This window comes from Catharus ustulatus, chromosome 9, assembly GCF_009819885.2.
Source record: "Catharus ustulatus isolate bCatUst1 chromosome 9, bCatUst1.pri.v2, whole genome shotgun sequence".
Taxonomy (NCBI): Eukaryota; Metazoa; Chordata; class Aves; order Passeriformes; family Turdidae; genus Catharus; species Catharus ustulatus.
This window is the reverse complement of record NC_046229.1, coordinates 31,035,380-31,059,110: the sequence shown is the minus strand read 5'-3', so window position 1 is coordinate 31,059,110 and position 23,731 is coordinate 31,035,380. Positions and strand designations below refer to the sequence as shown.

At 51.6% G+C, this 23,731-nt stretch overlaps 2 protein-coding genes across 10 annotated transcripts in view; both read right to left on the bottom strand.

Moving 5' to 3' along the window:
- Nucleotides 1-506: 506 nt before the first annotated feature.
- Nucleotides 507-6,423, bottom strand: RGS16 (regulator of G protein signaling 16). Of its 3 annotated transcripts, none has more exons than XM_033067917.2 (5): nucleotides 6,261-6,423; nucleotides 4,975-5,076; nucleotides 4,228-4,289; nucleotides 2,799-2,965; nucleotides 585-2,499 (listed from the first exon to the last, which is right to left on the bottom strand). In XM_033067917.2, the coding sequence occupies exons 1-5, from the start codon at nucleotides 6,338-6,340 to the stop codon at nucleotides 2,299-2,301; spliced, it is 612 nt and encodes a 203-aa protein (XP_032923808.1). In that variant the 5' UTR covers nucleotides 6,341-6,423; the 3' UTR covers nucleotides 585-2,298. The 3 variants fall into 3 exon arrangements, with proteins under 3 accessions (XP_032923810.1, XP_032923808.1, XP_032923809.1); XM_033067918.2 differs by lacking the exon at nucleotides 6,261-6,423 and adding an exon at nucleotides 5,612-5,745; XM_033067919.2 differs by lacking the exons at nucleotides 4,975-5,076; nucleotides 6,261-6,423 and adding an exon at nucleotides 4,422-4,793 and having other exon boundaries at nucleotides 507-2,499.
- A 5,762-nt stretch (nucleotides 6,424-12,185) lies between these two features.
- The window catches only part of RGS8 (regulator of G protein signaling 8), a 28,474-nt gene continuing 16,928 nt past the window's right edge, over nucleotides 12,186-23,731 (bottom strand). For all 7 annotated transcript variants that reach the window (XM_033067286.2, XM_033067290.1, XM_033067285.2 and 4 more), the window contains 2 exons: nucleotides 20,742-20,908; nucleotides 12,186-18,748 (listed from right to left, as the gene is read on the bottom strand). In XM_033067286.2, the coding sequence (XP_032923177.1) occupies nucleotides 18,566-18,748; nucleotides 20,742-20,908 (350 nt within the window). In that variant the 3' untranslated portion in view covers nucleotides 12,186-18,565. The remainder of the gene's footprint in view (nucleotides 18,749-20,741; nucleotides 20,909-23,731) is intronic.

Here is a 23,731-nt window from a genome sequence, read left to right as displayed (position 1 = left end):
GAACTGCTCAGACCTCAACACACTCTGCACAGGAATAAGATGTTTTTTAATAGCCCCTCTGATACCAGAGAGTTTCCCCCTTGTCAATGAATTCAATCATCAGGTCCCACTGATGATTTTGTTACTGACAAAAATCAGGTATTATTTATGTCAGTGACCCAAAAGGCGGGGTTCTTCCTGCAAAAAAAAAATGCATCCTCTCAGTTTTAAGACATTTGTGTTTTACTAATACTGAGCAGATATTGGGGACTGCAGTGCTGTAAAGGGCTCAGAAATTATGAGCAATACAAGCAGTATTGAACACCCTGGCAGTTCACACATTCAAAGCTGCCCTTCTGCTTTCATTCTTTCGAGGAACTGTTCAGTTTTCTTCGATAAACCAAAACACCACAAAGCCTTATGCTTCAAAAGTCTTCCCCCTTCTTTCCTGCTCTTGACACTGTCACTTTTAAAGCAACTGGAAATGCTCCCTGAGTCACCCAACACAAGCAGCTTTGCAAAGCATCCAGAATTAGAATGTAAAATTTAATTGAATGTCCACAAATAGGAAAAAAGAAATACAGACCCAGCCCATGCTGTCAGGGTATTTTTCTCTTTACTTTTTATTTTGTAAGGACAACGTTACGTCAGTAATGAGAACAGACCATTGTGCATTGCTCACTTCAGTAACACAGCAAAGGTGGTTCCAGTTGTAAAAATAAATATTAAATAAGAAAGCAGCTGATATCTCCCTGTAAACACAGCCAGGACAACAGCCAGAGGCTCAGAGGTGGGACCAGGACGGGGATGGTGGAAGAGCACCCGGAATAACATCCCCAAACTGGCCCTTGGTCCCTTGCTCTGCTCAAGCAGCTGTGAAAAGCCCAAAGGATGCTGTGCTCTGGCTGCTGCTGGGACAGAGGGGCAAAAGGGAGTTCCCGTGGCAAGGTGTGAGTACCAGTGGGATGAGCATCTCCAGGTTTGGTCTTTAGGGATAAGCAGAGCCCTGGAAAGCAGTCCTCAGCAGGGAGCAGTGCTGCTGGCACATTCCCCAGGGCCCAGCACAGGCTGCTGCTGCCAGGTGGGATCCACACCTCTCCAGGAGCCCAGAATTCCTGCTGAGAGGGACTTTCTGAAAAGTGCCCCCAGGTCTGGGCTGATGATGTGTCCTGCAACCCCTCTGAGTCACTGAATCCACAGCACTGGTTTCTCTCACTCCACGGGTTTCTGGTAAAGTGCTGTGGCTGCAGATTGGTTTCACCATCCCAGGGAGCACCAAGCCCAATTACAAACCCAGGCCAAGCCCCAGGTTTTCTCTGCCACGTGTGAAAATCAAGGTTTCCATAGAGCTGCTCACCAAAGTGCCTGTTTGACCTCTCTGCTCCCTGCCTAGGACAAGCTGCTGTGTGCTGAGATTCCACTTCTCTAAGGGGAGAGAGGGAACAATATGAGCTGCAAAACATCCTTGCACTGCCATCCATGGTCCTCCAAGCCCTCTAGCAGCTCTCCCTGCTGCTACTGGCACACCTCGCTCCACAGTTGTGCTCCAAATCTGCCTGGTCCTCTCAAATTATCATACAGAAAAGGTGGGGGGCATGCTAAGTGCTGCAACAGCTAAAATAATTTAATTTACAAGCTCCTCGGAGCAAGGGACATGCGTGTGTGCTTTCAGCAGTGCTCCTCTGATAAATATAGATATAATAATAGCAACAATGATGAAATAAATAACAATAATAGGAATAAAACGTGGCGCACGTGACCCAAGATTAGGTGCAATCTGAAGGTCGTGGAGCTCAGGCGAGGGACAGCGGCATCACTGCGCTGGAAGGAGGTGGAAGCTTTGATGCAGAACATGCACAGGACACAGCTGGAGGACGTTGGGATCAGGAGAAGGCAGGCACAGGATCCCTCCAGCTGAAAATGCCACCAAGTCTCGGGACTTTTATCCTGGCCATTCCCTGCCAGGGGGAGTGGCAGGCTCCCGGGAGCAGGTGGGAGCTCTTGGGCTGAGGATGCTCAGGGCAATCCCATCTCTTTTCCCCGGACTGGCAGCTCAGACCCGAGCTCTTTCCGTGTCTGCAGCGGCGCAGGTCGAGCTGCAAGGGGAGGCTCCGGGCTCCCACCTCCCCGGAGAGGGAGCAACGCCGGCTCCGTGCGGAGCGGGCAGCGCTCCAGGTGCTGGGGATCCTGCCAAAACCCCAGAACTCCTGCCAAAATCCCAGAACTCCGGCCGACACCCCGCCGCACGGGCCTGAGGCCTGGCACGGCACGTCCCCCCCATGCCTGGCCCTGGCTCGTCCCCCGCGCTCCGGGCCCGGCTCAGGTGTGCGAGCGCTTGCTGGTGCCGCGGCTGGCGGCCTGCCTGCTCATGTCCTGGTAGGAGGCGGATTTCAGGAAGCGCGGATACGAGTCCTTCTCCATCAGCGTGCGCGTCTTGGCCTGGGCCTCGTTGAAGCAGGCGGAGGTGGCCCCCGAGAGGTTCTTGCGGGTGATCTCCCTGGTTTCGTGGTCAATATTCACCTGCAAGGCAGCAGCGCCCACAAACGTTAACTCCTCTCCTACGTGAGGGCAAAAGCTGCTTTTAATCCATCTTCAGGTGAGGGTGAAGACGCTCACAAACCTTTCTATCCCTTCATGGTTAAGCTCGATTTCTGCTCCAACGTTATCGAGCCAATTGTGATGGACCACAGGATGTCAGAAATTAAAGCTCTCATGAGCCAGAGCACATCTTCCCACTGATCCAACAGCACCTCAGTAAAACCCAACAGGATATTTTATTCCTTTCCCACCCTATTTGGTGCCACGGAAAATGGTCTCACCTCCCTGGGCGCCTCGCTTTGGACAAACTCCTCGAAGATCCTGTTGGCTTTGGAGGCCAGCTTGGTTTTCGACCGGGTCTTTTTGAAGTCCTCGCACGCCAGCCAGAAGTCAAGGTTCTCCTCGCTGAACTCAGTCTTCAGGAAGGTGTGGAAGGCATTTACCCCACCTGGGGAGGGGAGAGAAGAGCAGTTAGTGGGGCAGAAGGCAGGGAGGAAGAGGACAGCAGCAGACGCTCAGCCCTGGGAGCTCAGACCTCGACATCTGCAGATTTCCTTTCCCTCTGGGCAAATTCCACCCTCTGAGACACTGCTAATTGGCCTCTAGACTCCAATAAAATCCTTTCCCACAGACTAGTAATCCTCTGGTTTTATTTATCTGACCTTTCTGTAATGAGGCTTCAGAGTATTTTCTTTACAGCTTCAGGAAAGAGCTAATTCTACCTAAGGAGAAGCGCGCTGACGCATCGGAACGCTGCAGGAGCTGAGCAGCGGTGCCTTGATTTTGATTTCTCAGCTGAAATCTGGGGGGAACGAGATGCTGAGGACAGAAGAGTAATTGCAGCAAGGATTTCAAAGCAGCGCTGGGAGGGTGGATTAAGTTACAAAGCTGGAGATGCTCATTAGCCACCAAAGCACGTGAGGAAGACTGGGAGAAAAAATACACTTGGCCCCAGACTAGCGCTGTGGAAGGACTTTGACTGGCTGGGGAAGGGCTTTTAAGGTAGATAACTACTTTTGGATTAAAATTTGGCACTTTTGCCATTGTGCAGAGCCCAGTGTAAGGAGGGGATGATGTGTGGGACTGAAAAAGAGATCCCACCTCTGGGTCTGGAGGAGCTGCCTGCATAGGGGAGAGGGAGGCAGCATCTCACAGGAGCCCTGTGCATCACAGGGCTGGTATCAGAGGGGAAAAAGGCCACGGTTATTCAGCAAAACAGCTGAATTCCTTCTCCCTGTGGAGGAGCCATCCCTGGGGGCACAGGACAGACAGACAGAGGGCAGCAATGCAGTTGTCTGGACAAGCCTGAGCAGAGGTGGCTGCATTGCTGTTTCCACCAGACACGGAGAGCAGACACTGCCTTCTCCCGAGTGCGGAGAAAGGGGTGGCTTGGGCATACCATGACGTTCCCCTGGCAGGCTGGTCCTCGTGGGATGCCCGTGACACTGCTCCTGTCCCAAGGCAGCAGTGAGACAACACTTCTGCCCCTCAAAAACACCCAGCCAGGAGGAAAGGGTACGGCTTCACGGGGCAGGCAATGAGCCCTGTACCTCAGATCTGGGCAGAAAGGGACCTCCTTCTAAATCCTAAAACACCTCATTTGAGGAGGAGGCAAGATTTCATCGTGCACTGACTTCAGTCATACAGCTCACTATGAGTACATATGTCCTACATGCTCTCACCAAGAGAAGAAAACAAGATGGTACTCACTTTTGCTCTTGAGGAGCTGGTCAAAGGACTCCCTCCACTCCAGCACGTCTCGGGAGGAATCTCTGGAAAAGACAAAAGGATGTAAGGCTCGCTGTCCAGCGGTGAGGGACGGGAGCACTTCAGTTGTGCAGCTCCATCAATGGGGGACAGTGGCATTCAGCAGGAAACCAGAGTGAGAGGCCAATATCCATTACCTGTGGGCTCTCTTTCCTCTCTCCTCCTTTTCTTTTACCTTCCCTGATGCCTCACCTGACCTCAGCTCCATGCTGCTGGCCAGGTTCTCTAGGGGATGCTCAGAAAAACCCTTTTCTGCTGATACAAGTCCAGCAGGTTCTCTGGGGAATGCTCAGAAGAGCCCTTTGCTGCTGGTGCTGGTCCAGCAAAGCCTCCTCTGCAGGAAGACCCCCTGCCCTCAGCAGCAATATTAGTGTTCTGTGTTCAATGCTGCCTGCATTCCCCGGGGATCCCAGCCACCAGGGAGAAGTGCAGGAGCTCTGCAGGTTCCTTGCCTCTTGCCAAGGCCCAGCTCTCTGTGCCTAATGCCAGAGCATCCGTTCCCCCGTCGGATTTTATAAGCTGGAGCTGGGAAGTGATCCGCCTTCCACCCCGCCTGGGTGGGACTACGTGGAGGGGGAGCTGTGCTCTCTGCTGCGCAGATGGGCAGGAGCATCCTTCGGGAAAGCAAGGCTGCTGCTCCATGGGGACCTGGCCCGGGCTGAACCTGGGGCAGAGCAGTGCTCGGCTTACCTGCGCCTAGAGCCCAGCTGCAGCTTGCTGGAGCTCCCAGTCTTGTGTCCCAGCTCGGGTTTGTGAAGCAGGATGCCCAAGCGGGTCTTCAGATCCTTGGCTCTGGAAGGGAGGGAGGAATGGGAGAGGTGGGACAGCTGGACCATCGTTCTGCTGCCAACACCCCCTCCGCTGCAGCCCAGGGGCTCGGGACACAGCCCTCGCTCCCCAGCTTCAGCCACTTCTCTGCTCTCCGGTGTGTGAAATAAATGCTCCCCACTTGCTTTTCCTGCTCCCTGGCAACCGCGCTCGGCAGCGCATTAAGCCTGGGGGACTGTTTTCTCCTGCTCGCTTCCCGGGCAGAGACACATGGAATACAAAGCACGACGAGCTCTTTTCTCTGGGGCAGGTAACAGAGCAGCTGCTGAGTGCCCTGCTGGACCCCCCAGCTCTCCGGAGCCAACCCGGTTCCTTTTCCCATCCCACTCTCCCGGCAGCTCTCCCCTGGACAAACACAGCGATTTCTTTCCACTCGGCAGAGCAGGAGCGTCTCCCCGCTGCCAGGATGCTGCTCCCCTGCTCTGTTTTTCGGGGTGCCCAGGAGCCGGCCCCCAGGCCGTGGAGAGGGCAGCGCTCCGCAGCAGCGCCATCCACCTACCCCATGCCTTTGGGAGGCAGCGGCGGCACCGACGCTGCTGTGCCAGAGGCTGGGATGCTGCTGTGCCAGAGGCTGGGATGCTGCTGTGCCAGAGGCTGGGATGCTCCTGCCTGTCCCCGCGGCTCGGGCACAGAGGAGGCACCTCCCTGCCGGGAGGTGTCTGCGGCAGCAGGGCAGGAGAAGCGCCTCCTGTCTGTCTGTCTGTCTGTCTGTCCCCAGGGTGCCCCGAGGCGTGTGGCCCGGCTGCTGTGTGCGCGGCTCGTTCAGGCATCCCAAGGCGCCCGTACAAAAATAAGGGTTTAAATGTCAAGCCGGCAGCGTGGGGCTTTGCAGGAGGAGCAACATGTCACTTAACAGTTCAGCCGTGTTGGCAAAAATACTCCTGCTGCTGTCAACTCGGAGCAAGTTGTGCGGAGGCAGAGCCGGAGTGTGTTTGTACAGCCCTGTCCAGCCTCCTCTCCCTCCGCTTGTTTCACCTCCGTGCCCCCCTCCTGGGGAGCAGAAGGGATGCAGCAGCAACAAATCACTTCGCTGCTTGTTTCCTCGAGGTCTGCACCCCAGTTCTACCCTAACATCACATCCGCAGCACCAGGGGCTGGTCCAGGCGCGTCTTTTCCAGCGACCCCTCTGCCTCCCAGAAGCGCCTTACCTTTCCAGGCAAGTGATGGGGAGCGCGGCTAAGCCCCGGCACATGCTGAGAGCTGGGCACCCAGGCATCCAGCAACTCATCGGCTCCTCCGGGGGCGGCAGGGGGTGCAACAGGCGGCTGCGGCTGCCCCTGGCCCGCGGTCGTGTGCTGGCTGCAGCAGCGGAGCCGCGCTTTATATCGGGTGGGAGGCGGGAGAGCGGGGAGGGGGACCCAGCATCGCTCCAGCCTCCAGCCAACCAAAAGCTGCTCAGGCAGCGCCCGTGAAGATAAGGGCTTAGGTAAGTTTGTGTGTGCTGCTAAGGGAGGGGGGAGTGGGAGGCCCAGGCTCGTCCTTGAGCATCACAGTCATCGCCGCTTCCTCGAGAACAGGAAAAAACAGGCTCGTTTCCACCGACGTGTGGAGCCTGCTGAGTAACCAGCGGCGGGTGGGAGAGCGAGGGACAGGACAGACGCTGCAGCGCTCGGCGAGAGCTGTCAGCTCCATCCTGCCGCTCCATCCCGCTGCCCCAGGGCTTCCAAACCTCCCCGCGCTTCCAGCAGGCTCTGCCCCAGTGGCTCAAGCAGCCCAGCAGGGTCAGGAGGGTTTGTGCTTCCTGGGGCCATGAGATCCAGATGGAGCAGAAGGGTGTAATGTTTTCACTTCCCTCCTAATGGCACTGCCAGTTCACAGCTGGAATATATATATATAAGGGACAATATCTGGTCCTGTGTGCTGGCTGGAGTTGCACTTCATCACAAATTCCCTGCTGGGTGTGTGGTGAGAGAAGGCAAGGGAAGGGATGCACATCAAAGAGCCAAAACCTGGGAAAGCATCTGATAATGGAGGATCCTGCTGAGACCTGAAAAATGAAAGGAGATTAAAAGCTGGGGAGGGGTTGGAAACTAGAGGGGAAGGACTAAGGCAGCAAAGGAGGAAGATGAAGAGGTTAAACCAGAGCACACCAGCAAACCTCAGGGTCTGGTGCTGCAAGAAGCAGAGGCCCATGAGGACCAACAGGTGCCCTGTGCTGAGGTCAGGCTCACACAGGATCCCAGAGCTGCTCTCCCTGCAATTCCCCAGCTCAGTGGCTCTGGAAGGGAGTGACCTTAAACCCTCCTGCTCATGGCCAGCCAAGCACAGCTTGGCACAGCAAGGCCACAGCTGCCACTTCCACTCCTCATCCTCTCCCTTCCTCCCTGCTATTCCCAGCTCAGACATTTTTCCAGAGCTCAAGTTGTCTCCTACCCTTGCTGCCTGCATTCATCACACACAGCACATTGCCAGAGCATCTTTCCCAGGAGAGATGAACTGTGCCAGGAGAGTGGCAGCACGAAGCCATCTCGGCCCTGGGCCAGGGAGAAAAGCTCCTGTCAAGCTGCCTTTGGGAGCAGGAGCATGAGGATATCTGGATGGGAGGCTTTGGGAGGAGTATGAGGCACCTCAGCCCTACTGAGCAGTAAAGGAGAGTCTTGTGTTTCTCTCATCACTTAGAAAAAGCCACAGAATTGTCTTGCTCATGGACTGACAAGAAAGATGCATCAGGACTAATGACTGAACACACACTTTTAGCTCCTGTAAGCTCTAATGTGAGAGCAGCCTCTTTCCCAATGGCTCTGGGGTTTTTCACTCAAATAATCCAGTTTAAGCCTTTTTAGCTAGCAGATATTCAGCTACAGATAAATGGCTGGAACTACAAGAAGCTCTTACTCATGTCTTCTCTGTGCCTTAAAACCATGATTAGAGCTGTGGGTTCAAGGGATGAAATGGAAGAGTAAAGGAGAGGGGGCTGTAAGGTTGCCTTTGCCTGTACAGCTGCTGAGAAGGTCTGTGCACAGTCACAGCATGGGTTTTGGAAGTGCTTGGCCACACCAGCCTGGGGCTCCACCCCAGTTCAGCACCTTGCTGGTAGCACTGGTGTCACAGCAGCAGTGCCACATGGACGTGGGCACAGGTTCCTGGTATCCACAGCTCAGCTACTCCAGAGTCACTGCACGGTCAGGGTTGGCAAGGAGATCTGGAAATCATGCTGAAGTCTGCTGGCACTCATCTCCCAGCTGCAGCAGGTGGCCAGAGGGTTTAGGGTGGCAATGCCCCTTCTGCTCATCACCTGCAACTCCATCTCCTCCCACAGATGCTGTGGAAATGTTCACCTCTGTCTGTCCCTTTCCCCTCCAGAACTGCAGCCCATCCTCCCACCTGCAGATCTGCAAAGTCACAGGGTGCTCTGGTAACTCTCCCTGGTGTTTGAGGCACGGTCTGAGCAGGTCATGCCAAGAGCAAAACCTCCAGGAGCCTGGACACGTGCTGCAGGCACACGGGACAGATGATTTCTGGCTGCAACTCCATGGTGCCTGGCACAGCCACTGTGCTGGGAACCACGTGCTGCTTGGAGCAGCCAGGCAAATGTAACTATGGCAAAAACACAGCTGCGATGGCAGCAACAGCCACTGGTGAGGAGCACGGGGGATGTGAGCCAGAACAGAGAAACTCTGCACATCTCTGCCTTCAGATTACAGCCTGCTGACCCCCCTCTTTGCTTCAGGCCCTGTGTCCCTGCTGCTTTTCCCCAGAGAAATAAAGTGCACTGGACAAGTGTGTGTGTGGTTGTACCTTGTCCCCTCTGGCAGGTTTGGAAGCTCTGGGCTCAGGTGAGGCCAAGCTGGCAGTGAGGCAGAGGTGAGGAACTGCCCATGGTGAGACAGAGAGCCTTGTGCACCCCAGGGAAGGGGTCACTCAAAGGCTGTGTCTTTTTGGGCACCACAGCAGCTCAGCCAGAAGAGAAATGACACTCTCACAGCAGGGCTTGATCCAGAATGTGGCTCTGGGACACAGGGCAGTGCCAGATCCATGTGAACCTCGGCACAGGAGTGGGATTGGGCTGTTGCAGCAAGTTCCTGACCAAGGCTGGGACAGACCCTCTGCCCGCTGTGCCACAGCCACCCTCCGACCCCTCTGCTCCCTCGGGCAGCTGTTCTGCCTCTCTCCTCCGACGGGGCTGCTCAAGGACAGGCCAGCATGGGCTGCACTAGGTGAGATATTTCATATTGGAGAGCTCTTCCCAGGGTTATGCAATAGCCTCTCAGCCCAGCCCCGCACTCAGATGTCTTCATGCTGCTCTGTATCTAATTTAATTACGTGCTTCCTGTCTCATTTAGCTTAGCAGCCTCCCGCGGCCCCGGCTCCGTTGCCTCCATTATCAGCCCTTGTTTTGGAATACAAAAATCTCATCTGTGTCGCAACGCCTGGGGCCAGGCTCCCTTCCCAGAAGCGTGCCACAGCCTTGCCAGCAGCAATCCAGCTCCCATCCACAGCAGTTTCACTGCCAGCAGGAAGGTGCTGGCAGCCCAGGCAGGTGCTCTGCTGCCTGCTGAGGCTGGGCTGGGCTGTGACGGCACCCACAGCCTCCCTTTGCCAGCATTTGAGGGGGTCCAGCCACTGGCTGGCTTCACCTTCAGCAGCAAAACACACCCCATCATCCCCAGGGTTTGCTGCTGAGTGTTTGCAAAATGCCAGCAACTTTGGAAAACACAAAAACAAAGGTTTCAGCCCCAAACTACAGAAATGGGGTGGGGAGTAGGAAAACAAGGGTTTGGTGACAGGGTGCAAAGTGCCCCGAAGCACAGTCAGTCTCCGAGGAGAACTTCTGGCAGGGTTATTTTTGAATTGTTATACTGTTTGACTGGAATAAGGAGAAGACACAGAAATAGATTGGGGAGGGGAGGCAGGGAGAAGGAGGAAGGGAAGAGCCAGGGTGAGCTGCGCTGTTGGGGTCTCACTGCATCACCAGGCAGGCTCACCAAGGAATCTGTCCCTGATTTCCCCTGAAACAGTGGGGAACCACAGAGGTGGCAATCAGGAATGGTCAAACTTGAAGGCATTCCAGCAGAGCCTGCCATGAAATCAGGGAGGTGCTGAATGCAAAGGAACAGAAACAGGAGGTTTAAAGGCCCTGCTTATGTTGCATAGCCCTTTCCTCCACCTGCAAGCTGTTGATAAGCTCTGGATGTCTTCAGGGAGGGAAGTAAACCAAGGAGATGGGAATGGGATGGAGGCAGGAGTGTGGTGATGGGGACAGGGTTTAGTGGTGGGCTTGGCAGTGCTGTGTTAATGGTTAGACCTGATGTCTTAGAGGTCTTTTCCAACCTGAGAAATTCTGTGATAGTGCCAGGGAGGAGCAGGGAAGCTGCCAAGGCTGAGACAGCACATTTGCAAGTGGTCCCTGAGCAGCCACATCGCAGCTGGGTCTCACAGTGGGCACAGCTTATGGGACAGGGACAGTCGGGGCAGTGTGGGACACCTGCACCTGTGGCTGCAGGTGAGCCTGGCTCCATCTGTGCCTGCCCAGCCCATCCCAGGACACCCCAGCTGCCCATGGATCCCTCACCCACGGGGGCTTTGATGGATTCCCACCGCCCCACATTCACATGCAGCACGGGAGGAAATAGCTGCTCTGGAAATTTGTAGCAGTGCGGAAAGAGATTATTGAAATAATATTGAAAAAAAAAAGAGTAATAATTAGAATTACAAATGAGGCTTTCGAGGGGCAGCTGTTATCCACTCTGCTCACGTGCTCGCTTTGCACAGCTGCACAGGGAGAGGTAGCTGACAGCAGGTACTTTTAATCTTCCCTTTCCGTTCCCGGCACCTGCTTTTTAAAGCCACTGAACAGCCAGGAAAAAAAGCTAAAAGATGATGGCTAAATATATCCTAACTTAGAGGAGAGACAGAGCAGCACTAATGGCAGATCCTGCCTTGGATGCATTCAAATTGGTTTGGCTCGGAGACAGGCTGAGGGAAGAAGCAGCAGACTAAAAGGAAAAACAGTAGAAAAAGGGATTTAGGGGAAAAAACAAGGGGGATAGAAAGAAGCCAGAGGGATTCATAAATTCCACTACACTCATTTCCAGAGGAAAACAAGCCCATTTAATGTTTGCTTTTGAATGCAACCCCAGGCAGACTGCAGAGCAAGACAGGCAGAGCAAGCACTCACCTTTCACAGGGAGAGGGGGCTGTGCACCAGGCAAGGAGAGCCCTCAGTGTGCCCAGGGCCAGATGAGATCCAGGTCACTGCTTTTCCTGCCGGCCAGACCTCCTCAGGAGATGCTCAGCCCTCCCTCACTGAAGCCCCACACGCTTTCTGCAGTAAATCTCTCACCATGCAATTTCCCATTAAAAACTAACCTTGCCTCAACTGCCCTGCTCCCTGCTCCCCACTGATGCCTCCTCTTCCTCCCCACTAGCCAGGATCACCTTCAGCTGCTGCCTGACCCTTCCCCAGCAATCCCAGGCTCCTCCAGACCCCCCAGACTGGCCCATGACTGGCTGGTGACTCTCACTCTTCTCCTGCTCATCCCTCCCTGGTTTACCCCATAAGGATGAAGCAAGCTGAGACCCAGGTGTGAGCTGCCTGCTGGAGCACAGGGCTGCTTTTTACGGTCTGGAGAAAGCTCTTCATTTGTTGTTTGCTCTTTGTGACCTGGTCATGCTTGATCTATCCGCACTGCTCCCTTTCCCAGGAGATTTGCATCCTCCACCTCTGCTCCTGGTGCAGGGAGCAGGCTCAGCACTTGTTTCCACCTCTGGCCATGATGAGTTTGGGATTTGGGGCAGGGAATCCATCGTGGCCAGCAGTGGCGTGTACTCAGAGAAGGACAGCAATGTGCTGCTGGAAGGCTCTTGGGATTTTCCTTCCCTGCAGATCCTACTGGCACATTTCTGACTCACCTCCCCAAACTGGACCTCTGGGGGACCTGGTTCCAAATTGCTCCAACTGAGCTATGGAGCCAATACATCCCCACTCTGCTGCCCCATCCAGTGTGTCTGCACCAGTGAAACCAGGGGCTGAGGAGAATCAAGAATCAGCTTCTCCTGTCCCCTTCCCCCTCTGCAATTTGGCTGGGAGACTCCCCTCCATCCCCGGGATTGCAGCTTTTCAGACACTCAGGCAGAGAACAAATAGTCAGGCTGTTTATTACATCCTCAGGGTGTCTATACAGAGGGGGTGTAACACTGCACAACGTGGTGACACGACTCCAGCGGGGTTTGTGGTGGGCTGAGGAGCTTCTGCAGCCTCCCAGGGAAGGGGAGCCTGGCAAACAAGCAGGGGAACCCAGGGAGCTGAGCCCATGGCTGTCCCTGAGCAGGAAGGGATCAGGCTGAACAGCCTGCATGGCCTGCCCCAGCTGCTCCTGCTGACACCTCCCCACACCAGCAGCACCTGGACACCGCGGAGGCGGCAGCTGCAGCAGCAGGATCTCACAAAAATAAAAACGTGGCAGAGGAAAACACTTTTGAGCTGTTCTTTCTACCTGGTGGCTCACTCCTGAGTTCACTGCGTGCAGCAGAGCCATCCCCAGTCTCTTCTGAGCCACCCACGGGTTCATCCCCAGTGGAATGAGACATCTTTGTGATTTCAAGCAGCCCTACAGGCCCTTGGGTTTGTAGTCAGGTCCTCAAGGGGACACTGCCATCCCACCAAGGTAGAGATGCCAAGGAGCTTGAGGACAAATGTGAACTCTAATAGGTAAGTTGTAGAGGAGCTGAGGAGAGAGGTTATAAGAAGAAGAGATCTGCAGTCGTGGTTCTTAAGGAAGGGGGATCTATCCCCGGTGTGTGTGCTGCTCTCTTCCCTCTGGATTCCCTCTGGATTCCCACAGAGGTCTGCAGGAGCAAACACAGCAGCAGGTGCCTCCTTCCCCTCACTGCTTTTCAGCTGGTGGCTGCAGGCACTGTCAGAGCACCATAAAGACATTTCTCTCAGGATAACGCTGTTATCTACACTGGAAATGCAGAGCTGAGCAGCTCCTCACCCGTCATGTTTTAGAGCCAGCCTGAGGCGTGCAGCACACGAGGCAAACTGGGAGGTGTGGGGCTGCTTGAGACAAACACACAGCACAGCTGGTCCCCAGAGCTCCCTGGTCCCTCCAGAAGCAGGCACTGCCTTTTCTCCTGTGCCTTTTTGCCAGGAATGTTGGATGTTTTTGGTAACAAGCTCATCCCCCTCTGCCACCTCCCTCCCACGGCCTCAGTTCCCTGAACTCCGCTGAGTTCACCGCAGTCCCAGATTAGAGACACGTTCTCCTGCAAAGCCAGGAGGAGGCACAGAGCACAATGACTGACTTTGCCAGGCAAATACAACCCACACACCTTTATTGAGACTATTTTTATAAACCAGAGAGCCACGGGGGTGCCCAGCTGTGAGTGACCCCAGCAGGGCTGCCCTCTACCCTAGCCAGCCCCTGCCACAAGCACTGCATGTGCAGCGTGCATGGAAGAAGGAGAAAAAGAAGGAAGACAAAAGACCTGGGGACAAGATGAGCCTCTGCAAAGCCCAAGGGGTGCGTGGTAGAGAGAAGCATTCTGGTCTAGCAGCAAAATGAACTTTAATTCCAGTTCTGGGATATAATGCTACGATGCCAGAGAGAGCACAGCACCAAGGAAGGAGACAACTGCAGCAGCCCCAGGGATGAAAGACAATGCAGAAATGATGTGAAACATTTTGTTCTTATATAACAGGCAAGGAAGAGCTCCTAGGAGCTTTACAGTGGCAGTAGGAGGCATGTAGGAGGGAGATGGCATGACCAGAGATGAGTGTCTGGGGAAGGGAAAGGCAAAGAGGAGAGGAGGGATGGATGGGGATGGAGGAGAGGCAAAGAGGGGAGGTTAGGGGAGTCCCAGGCTCAGACAGATGAGGACAAACAGTGCTGGTGGACAGGGAGGTTTGGAGTGCTTCAAGGGGGAGGAAGAGAGGAGGGAAGACAACCAGGACAGCACAGAGAAGGAGAGAGGACTTTGGAGGGAGAAGCCAGAGCCCCCAGGGAGGGGAGAGCTTGCACTGACGGGTGAGAGGCACTCCAGGGCTGGCATGAGGTATGCTTTGCTATTGCTCTGAATGCTGTAAACATTTTGGTTTTGTGTCTATAAGTGAACATTCAGTTCAGTTTGATACATGTGCTCTTAGGGGTAACTGGAAGCCTAGCAGAGTTTTACATCTCTTACTACTACTCAGACTTATACACGAGGCAAACACAACACTGGCTAAAGATCTCAGTTTATGTCGTTTATGCCTAATTCTCCTATTTTAACATGCACATCTATGTCTCAGAAAAGCTTCTCTAGTAGAAGACACTAAATAAGATACAGATGAAGTCACATGCACTCTCATCACCCACACTCCCAGACACACACAGCAATTTCCCCCTCCCCTGCTTACACTGGCTTGATTTTGCCCTTCGCACCTCCCCAGCATGGACAACAGGGACCCCTTGGTGCATCAATGAGCCCACTAAAAGTGATGGAAATCATCCCAAGCCTGGCTGATGGACCAAAGCAGGAGAAACTTTAGGCAGATTAGTGTTCTGCATCAGACCCTGGAGTTAGCACCACCTGAAGCTCATAGAAAAGGGAAAGGAAATCTGTGAACTCTTTTTCCCTTCTGCCATCAAACTACCTGGGAGCTGACTGGGTATGTGCCAGCAAACTGAATAAAAAGAACTGAGTGAACCATTTTTTCCCCCTCTCTTCATGTGATGGCACACTTTAATGCTGCTCCAAACAGGAGGAAAATATTGAAGGTGTGTGGTTGTGGAGAGGGGAAATGGGTTTGTAGGTTGTGAGTATCCCTTTCACACCAGGAAGGGATGAATCAAGGATAGGATACTGTCCTTGGTGGGGATTAGTCACCATTCAGCTCTTTCCAAAGCTTTGGCTCAGTCATTATTTCCTTGATCAGCCCCTGGTTTAAGGGGTAGAGCTACAAGCTGCTTATTTTGATTCACTTCAGAACGGCATTTGTCATAAAAGAAGCAGCTGGTGCCATTTTCTTGTTTAAGAAAAAACAGAATTTTACTTTAAATAACTAGTCTGCTTTCCTTACAGAGAGACAAACTGCAAGAGCAGCAACAAAAATAACTGTGGTAGACTCACATGCCTCAGAGAACACTTTTGCTCCACTCTATGCTCTAGGATGCTGTTCCCAAGGGATATCTGACACCAGTTTAATAGGGAAGACACTTCTACACCAGCCAGCCTGATTCCAGCTCCTGTCACCACTGCAAAGGCATCTCCAGGTGTGCCCTGCTCCAAGCAATTCCCCAGGTGGATGGAGGAGAGAAGGGAACTTGGATTTGCAGGGTGGTGGCCACTTCGGAGTTTTCCCACAAGTTCTGCCGTGAAATGAAAGGCCAACAGCACCAAGGCTGCTGGAGGGTGTTGTGGAGAGGTGGAGTCACACTCTGAACAGGACCAGGCTTTGTAGCACCAGGGGAGCCTGGGGATGGTCCCCACTCACATTCCTCGGCACAAGCACTGGTTCCTGCTGTGTCCCCTGGCCTGGCTGTCTCTGTGACCCTCCCAAGGTGCTGCAGAGCCTTGCCTGGGGTGCCTCAGCTGGCACTAGAGGTCAGCACCACCCAGCCTGCTCAGAAGGTCTGTCTGGAGAGAACACCACCAGGCAGCTCTCTGCTGCAGTGACCTTCTGCCTTCTCTTTAAAAGCCCTGACTGCTTAAGCCTCCTGCTGCTGCCTCTCACACCCTGGGCTGCTCTGGGGTGCTTTTTGCACGTGCAGGCAAGAGGAGGGTGGAAAGGAGGAAGGCAGGGCCAGACAAGGTGGCCTCCCTTCAGCACCTGCAGCACTTGTTTGGTGCCACAGTGCTGGAGACTGAGCAATGGGATCACTGGGTAAAACTAGGACCACAGGCTGATGCCTTAAGATTTTAGCTTTTATATTTTTCAAATCCCTAACTCTAAACTCCATATAGAATGTTAAGCACTGTCTTCACATTTTCTTCGGGGAAAACAATTCCTCTAGGCCTGAAACTCAAGGACAACCCTACAGCTTCAGGCCCAGAAAATTATAAACAAAAGTGAATTATGGGGGAGAAAACTGGGGTTATATGACTTCATTACCTGAAGCTGTAATTGGAGGATTAACCAGTGATATGTAAATGAACAAAACTTATAATTGTCTGAAAAACTTCCATGCATTGCACAGGTTCCCCAGACCTGTCTCACTGTGCCTTGTTTGCCATAAAGCTTTGGGACACTGAACTCCTGCACGATCTGGTGCCCTTGGAGAAACCATGGCAGATCTGGAGCATTCTTCAGACGTGTCTCACTGCTCCCACTTTCGAGCCAGCAGCAAAAGTTTGTGTGGAATTGCCATGTGCAGACCTTGAGCTTTGTGTCTCTTGTGTCCCGTGAGGGCCTCATGTGCTTTGACAGCTCCAGAAGCCGTCACTGAGCTGTCACTGTGCTACTGAGCCTGGCTGCAGAATGCCACCTCTGTCACCTCTGCCAGCCCCTGCTCCTCAGGCGTCCCTGCAGGGCCAGAGGACAGCCAGGAGTGCTGGGTTACTGAGCTCTTCCTGGCCACTCCTCATGGAAATTTAACTGGAGATGGGATTTGCCATCCAAAGACCTGGAGGATTCTGCTGCTGACCAACCAGGCACTCTACTGAAGGTTTCCTAAGCAGGTTTCCCTACTGAAAATAAAGTTTGCACTTGCACTGTATTTGAACTTCAGTGTCTTGGAGACCACAGGAATACACCTCCAGCATAAACCCAGCACCTCTGTCTTGATCCTAAACCTATTTGTCCTACTGTCCTGTACATCTTCCTTGCAAAAAGCCTCAAAAAGCTGTTTCCTACTTAGTTGATGGTCAGTAATTTTTAATATCCAGCCAGACTTTTTTTATCTTGTTCTAAACACATTATACTTGGCTTTAGAATTCATTCTACCTCATTTACCCCACATTACACAAAGTCTTTATCAGCAGCTTTCTGACATATTAAACCCACCCACCACCCTTGGCTGGAGCAGAGGTTTGGTCTGGGATGACTGAGAGAAGGAAAAGATCCATGGGGTCGCTTTCCAGGCCTTCATGAAATTAAGAAAACAGACCTCTGATCTGTCAGCTCAAATCCACAGACAGGCTGTCTGCTTCTCCCCTCAGAAATATCACAAGAATCTGCCAAGCTGGAGCAGCAGTGCCCTGGAAATGGGGCCATCAGGTGGTAGGAATTATTGCCCAGCAGCACAGGGGAGGTGCTCCACCCCTGGCATCTGCACAGAGCCTTCTCCTGCAGGCTATGGGAATAGGGGCAAAGAGCGCCTCACACCCCACTGCACAGCCACACACCCACCTGCTCACCCCCTGCTCTCTGTGTCCCACTGGAAGCAAGCAGGGTCTGTGTCTTGGGGAGCTCTTTGCAGGGCACTGACCCCACAGTGGACAATTGGGAAGTAGGAACAGTAATCAGGAAATAACAAAAATAGAAATGTGATTTTTTGCCTTGCCATGTGCCGGCCAGGTACCACATGGAAAATGCCATCTGCTGTGGCAGACAGGTCTTGTGCTTTTCTTACACCTCAGCAAGGGGCAGAGGGGACATTCCTGCTCTCCACTCTCTCCCAGCAGGTCGTTCCTGAGGAGCCACCAAGCCTGTGGCAGCCCCTTTGTGCAAGGTTTTGGTCCAGTGCCCAGCACAACACAGCCTGGATGACGACTGGGGCCCTGAGACTGAGCTACCACACAAATAAATAACAGCCATGGAAAACAATCATTCCCATTAGAAGACTTGCCTCCCCAGGCTTAGTGAGAGCTTCTGGGATTACTTTCCTCACAAGGAAAACTCAGCTCCACTACAGTCCTGTGGAGAGCACTCTGAGTCTCCAGCCCTGAAGGAAAAGGGGCAGTGGCAGGGTAGCAGCCATGTCATAAGGTGTGCAAACAAAATGGGGAGGTGAGCTGAGTTTGCTGATGGTTTCCAGTCCAGGAAAGGGAATGAATCCTGTGCCTTTGTCTCCTCTCTCCCTCCCTCCATTGCTCTCTGGGTCCAGACCCCAGCAGCCAATGTGTGAGACGTGGGCTGGATGTGGCTTCACAAGTGTCAGAACTGCCCTTGGGGCCCTTCCAAGCACAGGGGAGAGGTGAGAGACAGGGAGATGTGTGGAAGGATGGAAAGGTGTTATTTACACACAAACCAGCCCAGAGATTTTACAGGAAAACTGCCTTGCCCACAGATGAGCCCGTGACTCGGGAGGGTTGTGGGTTTGTTCTAGAGAGAGGAAACGACTGCAAGGTGCTACTGCTAACCAAAATAAAAACAAAAAAAAAAAAAAACAAAAACAAAAAAAAAAAAAACAAAACCACAGAAAGTCAAAGAGTCTTAACACCACGCCTGGATCACTCTCTGGAAGTTTCCTCTGCCCCTTCTCCCTCTATTCCCATCCCCACTGCTTTTAACACCAAGAAAGTTTCACATTTAGACATGGGTTTTGGCTGTTGTGGGAAGCATGTGGTTTCTGAGGGCCCCATGGCTGCTCTAGCTGAGCCTCCTCTGGGTCTGAGACAGCAGGTCTGTGTAAATTTTGGATCTCAGGAACCTGGGGTACGAGTCTTTCTCCATCAGGCTGTGCACCTTCCCCTGAGCTTGGTCAAAGCAAGAGAGGGAGGGCTCCTGCACATTTCTTCTGGTCAGCTCCCGTGTCTGGAAGTCTATGTTCACCTGGGGAAAGCAGCAGAAGAGAGTTTGGCACTGAGTGTCCAGCTGGCCTCCTCCAAATGGCACAATCCCTCTCAGCTATGGCTGTGAAACAGCAGCAGGACCAAGCTCCTTCCCTCCTCCATGCCTGAGCAGCCCCCACAGCTCTGGGGGATTTAATGACCCAGGGCTGTGAATCCTGCCCCAAGCCTGGAAGAGTTGGATATATGGGTCCATATGTATATATGTATTTTATCCATGTATTTTATATGGATTTATATGGATCTGAGCACTTCTGCAATCAAATTACTTTTATTCAGACTCTTAGGCTGCACATGACCTAAAACTTGTGACTCAGCCTAACTTCTCTCCTGCTCCTTCTATTCTTCACCACATGCCCAATAAATGGGTGAATGAACTTTTAACTGGGTTTAAACCATAAGTACATTCTTATTAAACATTTCTAAACTCTGTTATCTAAAATAAATAGTTTGATTTTTCCCATAGCAGCTTCACTTTACAATATCTGGAGGAGAGGCTTGAAAAAATAAACCAGCCTATAATGTTATGACTGCCATTTGTTTGCAAAGCCAGCCAATGGAGTTTTCCTGCTTTCCTTCCCTAGCAGAGTAATCAGCATTTTTTAGGGTTATTGTCTGGAAGAAAAAAAATGACAGAAAAAATGTTATTTGTTGTTATTAGCTCAGTGTCCAAACTTGAAGGAGCCTGTAAAGTAAAGCTGTCTGCCTCAGTGTGGATGTCAGCAGTGTGGATTAGCTCCCTGCATTTGCTTAATAATTTCATATTCTAAGCATGCCAAAATATGTAAGAGTACTAAGGAAACTTCACCACAGGACCAAATTGTAGGAAAGACCCCATCCTACCTGCATTCTCATTTCTAATCAAAATTCAGCCTTCTAGTCCTTAAAATCTCATCCAGCTTCCTGAATAACAGTGTGGAAAAGCTCAAGGAGAACAGTGGGCATTGAGACACCCACACACCTCAGTGTGAATCTGGGTCCTTCCCAGTGGCCTTCCTAGGTGGGAGAGGGGTTAAAATGAGCTCTTTAGGGATCCCTGATGGGCACCCATGTGAGGATGTGCTGTGGCTGCAGTGACACAACCCAGCATGGTCACAACACAAGGTCTGACAGTGCCATTAGCCTGGCAAGGGCTTGAAAGAGGATTTAACCACCCCAGGCTGCATTTCTGTCGAGCTCAGAGTTGCTGTTCCCATCTCTCGGGAGGACTGAGTGAGGGGGGAGTTAGAGGAGAAACTCTCCTCTGTTGGGACTTACTCATGGGTGGGATGGGCCTGTGCCAAGTGTGCTGTGAGGAATGAGCCCAGCAGCCTGCTCCAGGGCTGATAGTAAATTAGAGGAGCACAGTGAAATGCTCCTGGGAAGGTTAGGAAATGTAGGTTGAGGTTGCCAGAGAACTCCCTGGCTGTGACTAATTTGGTATCATCAAAGCAGTTGCCCTCATCAGGGATGAGTCACGGTGAGCAGAGGCAGCTGGAGCAGGCAGGATGGCACTGCCACCCTCCTTAGCCACTCTCTGAGAGGGAAGGGAGAGAGGCACAGCACCCAGCCAGGGCTGATGGCTGTGCTGGGTGCACAAGGGATGCTGTGCTAGCCCAGGGCTGATGGCCCTGCTGGGTGCCCCTGGGGATGCTGTGCTAGCCAGGGCTGATGGCCCTGCTGGGTGCACAAGGGATGCTGTGCCAGGTGAGGCTGATGGCCCTGCTGGGTGCCCTGGGGATGCTGTGCCAGCCAGGGCTGATGGCTCTGCTGGGTGCACAAGGGATGCTGTGCCAGCCAGGGCTGATGGCCCTGCTCGTGCACAAGGGATGCTGTGCCAGCCTGGGCTGATGGCCCTGCTGGGTGCACAAGGGATGCTGTGCCAGCCTGGGCTGATGGCCCTGCTGGGTGCACAAGGGATGCTGTGCCAGCCTGGGCTGATGGCCCTGCTGGGTGCCCTGGGGATGCTGTGCCAGCCCAGGGTGCTCCATACCCACCTCCCGAGGGGCCTGCACGTCGATGAACTCCTCGAAGATGCGCTGGGCCTTGGAGGCCAGCTTGGCCGCCGAGCGCGTCTTCTTGAAATCCTCGCAGGCCAGCCAGAACTCCAGGTTCTCCTCGCTGAACTCCGTCTTCAGGAAAGCACGGAAAGCTGCCAGCCCATCTGCCAGGGACACACAGGGAGTTACACAGGGAGAGAGAGCAGGCTGGGAGCTGTTCCTTAGATGTTTATTATTGTTAGACGCCTATCTGTCATTAAATACTTCTTTTCAGTAAATATTATTTTTAGTATTTACAAACACTATTTTTATTATTAATAATATTGATTATTGTTAGACACTTATCTGTCTCCCATTAAATACTTATTGTTAGTATATATTCTTATTTTTATTATTTATAGATATTATTTTTGCTATTATTAATAGTTATTATTGTCAGACACTTATCTGTCATTAAATAATTATTGTCAGTAGAATTACTATTTTTAGTATTTATAAATATTATTTTATTATTAATACTATTTATTCTTGTTAGACACTTATCTGTCTCCCATTACTTATTGTCAGTAAAATTATTATTTTTATTATTTATAAATATGCTTTTTGTTAGTATTAATAGTTTTTATTGTCAGACACTTATCTGTCATTAAATTCTTATTGACAGTAAATATTATTCTTTTTATTTTTATAAATATTATTTTTATTATTAATAATATTTATTATTGTCAGTCTTTCATTAAATAATTATTGTCAGTAGATATTTATGCTTAGAAATATTATCTAGATTTCTACGTATTTATGTTTAGAATAGAGACTCGGCAAGGTAAAGGACTTGTCAAGCCTCTAAAGGGGGGAAATTGATGCCTTAAGATTTAAGTTTTTCCATTCTGCTTGGGTATGCAGATTTAATTTTATATTAAGGGTTACTAGGATCTTTTCACAGGTGGTGAAGGCAAAACAGTTCTATTCCAGCTGGGGACTCAATTACAAGCTCTCCAAACTTCAGACCCTTAGCATGAACAACATGAAAAGAGGAGGGCAGGCAAGCAAGGAGGACGAAACTTCATTATTTGAGGCTATTAATTGGACAGTATGCAAATGGACTAAAACCTATAAAAATGTGAGATCTTGTGACCAAGCCGTGTTTTGCTTCCATCTTTGAGCCATCTGGGCAGAGCCATGACTGTGGCACTGGTACTGCCAGGGTGTGGCCTTTGGAGGCCCCTCAATAAATATCCATTTTATTCCTCTGAACTCTGTCTGGCCTCTGTTCCAGCTCCTCTAAGCAGCACACAGACATCCTTCCACCCACCCCTGCCTAACAAAGACTGTTTGTTTTCTCTCCCAAGTTCCACAACCCCAGGATGGCGTCCATAGCCTACACCACTGATCAGCTGGGCCCCCCCAGGCTGCCAAAATCCAAACATCACCCAGTATCACTCTGAAAAAGCATTTTCCAGCTAACTTGACTTTCCTCTGGACTGGGAGCCCACTCTTTGGAAAGTTACTCATGGAATTATCCAGCTTCAACTCATGTTCATGCAACACTTTGTAACGCCCTGTCCGTCACTAAGAAAAACCTTTAACAAAACATGGCTGCTGTGGACTTGCCTCCTATGTTTTCTGTCATTTTGCTTTATTGCCTTGTGCCATTTTTAGTTCTTATTTAAACAGAGGAAAGCTCTCTGAGAGTCTGTTACAGCTCCAATAAAGGGGAGAGGGAAAGGACTCGGCCTAATTACGGCTTGTCTAGTCAGTGGTAAAAGTGTGCTTATCACTTGCTAATGCTCAGCAATTGTGACATTTCAGTAATGCAATCTGAGTCAGCCGGGGCAGATTAGAAATATGGAAAGATTTATTAGGCAATCTGTGTCCTCTTAAACCCCTGCCTGGGCCTATTTATGGACACAGCCATTGTTTTTTATTTCCTTTCCCTGAATGGCACCAGCAGACTTGAAGTAGCTGAAGGCTTCACACATACCCTTTCTCCTCAGGATAAATTTAGCTTCTCTGTTTTTTTGGTGGGTTTTTTTTGTTTTCTTTTTTTCCCCCAGTAACATGTTTCTATCTCTTCCTGGTCTTTAGCAACAGGCTCCAGGTTTTTGTAGTTCATGACTGGAAAGCTCTTGAGTCAGCACTGGCTGCTTCCAAGCAACTGTCTAAAAATAATGATGGGGTTGGGGAGGTGAGGTCAGACTCCTCAAAAGGATGACGGGATCAAGGACAGGGCATGTCCAGCCTCCCATCCACCAGCATCCTCGAGTCCTTCTGGGCAGGGCTGTTCTGGATCTTTTGATCCCCAGATTGATATTGGGGGGAATCCAGCTGCAGCACCTTGCACTTGGTCTTATTAAACCTCATGGGATTTCCATGGGCTTGTTTCTCAAGCTTATCCAGATCCCTTTGGATAATCCTGACATTTTCTCAAACAGGCTATTCAGACAGTTCCTTCTACATGCTGTATATGCTATCCATATGCTATATATAATACATATATTGCTATTTATATGCCATCTATATGCTGTAGATATCTATCTGCTATTTGTGCTACAGATCTATAGCAATGTAACACTGCTCTGCATGTCCCTTGCATGCACTAAACTTCTTCCTGCTGCCCTTGTTTCTGGTAATAACTTAGGACATGGAGATATTTTCCAGCTCCTGCTGAAGCCTCAAGCCCTGAGCAGTGGCCCTGGGTATTGAACAGCAACAAACAATCCTATTTCTGTCTGCGTGTCAGTCAGAGAGATGTCTGACTGCCCAGATCCTCAGAGGGAAAGGCAGAAGAGATATTAGGCCAGACAAGCCCAAATTAGAGGCTAAACCTCTGCTCTGCGTTCCTCCAAGCTCCTTCAAGAGGGGTTTTTGCACTGGCTGCTCCATCAGCAGTCTGCTATCAGCAATAAAAGTGGATCCATCCCATTCCAGCCACGCTCCCTCCTGCTGTCAGCCCCAGAAATTGCTGCGGTATTCTAGCTCGTCCTGAC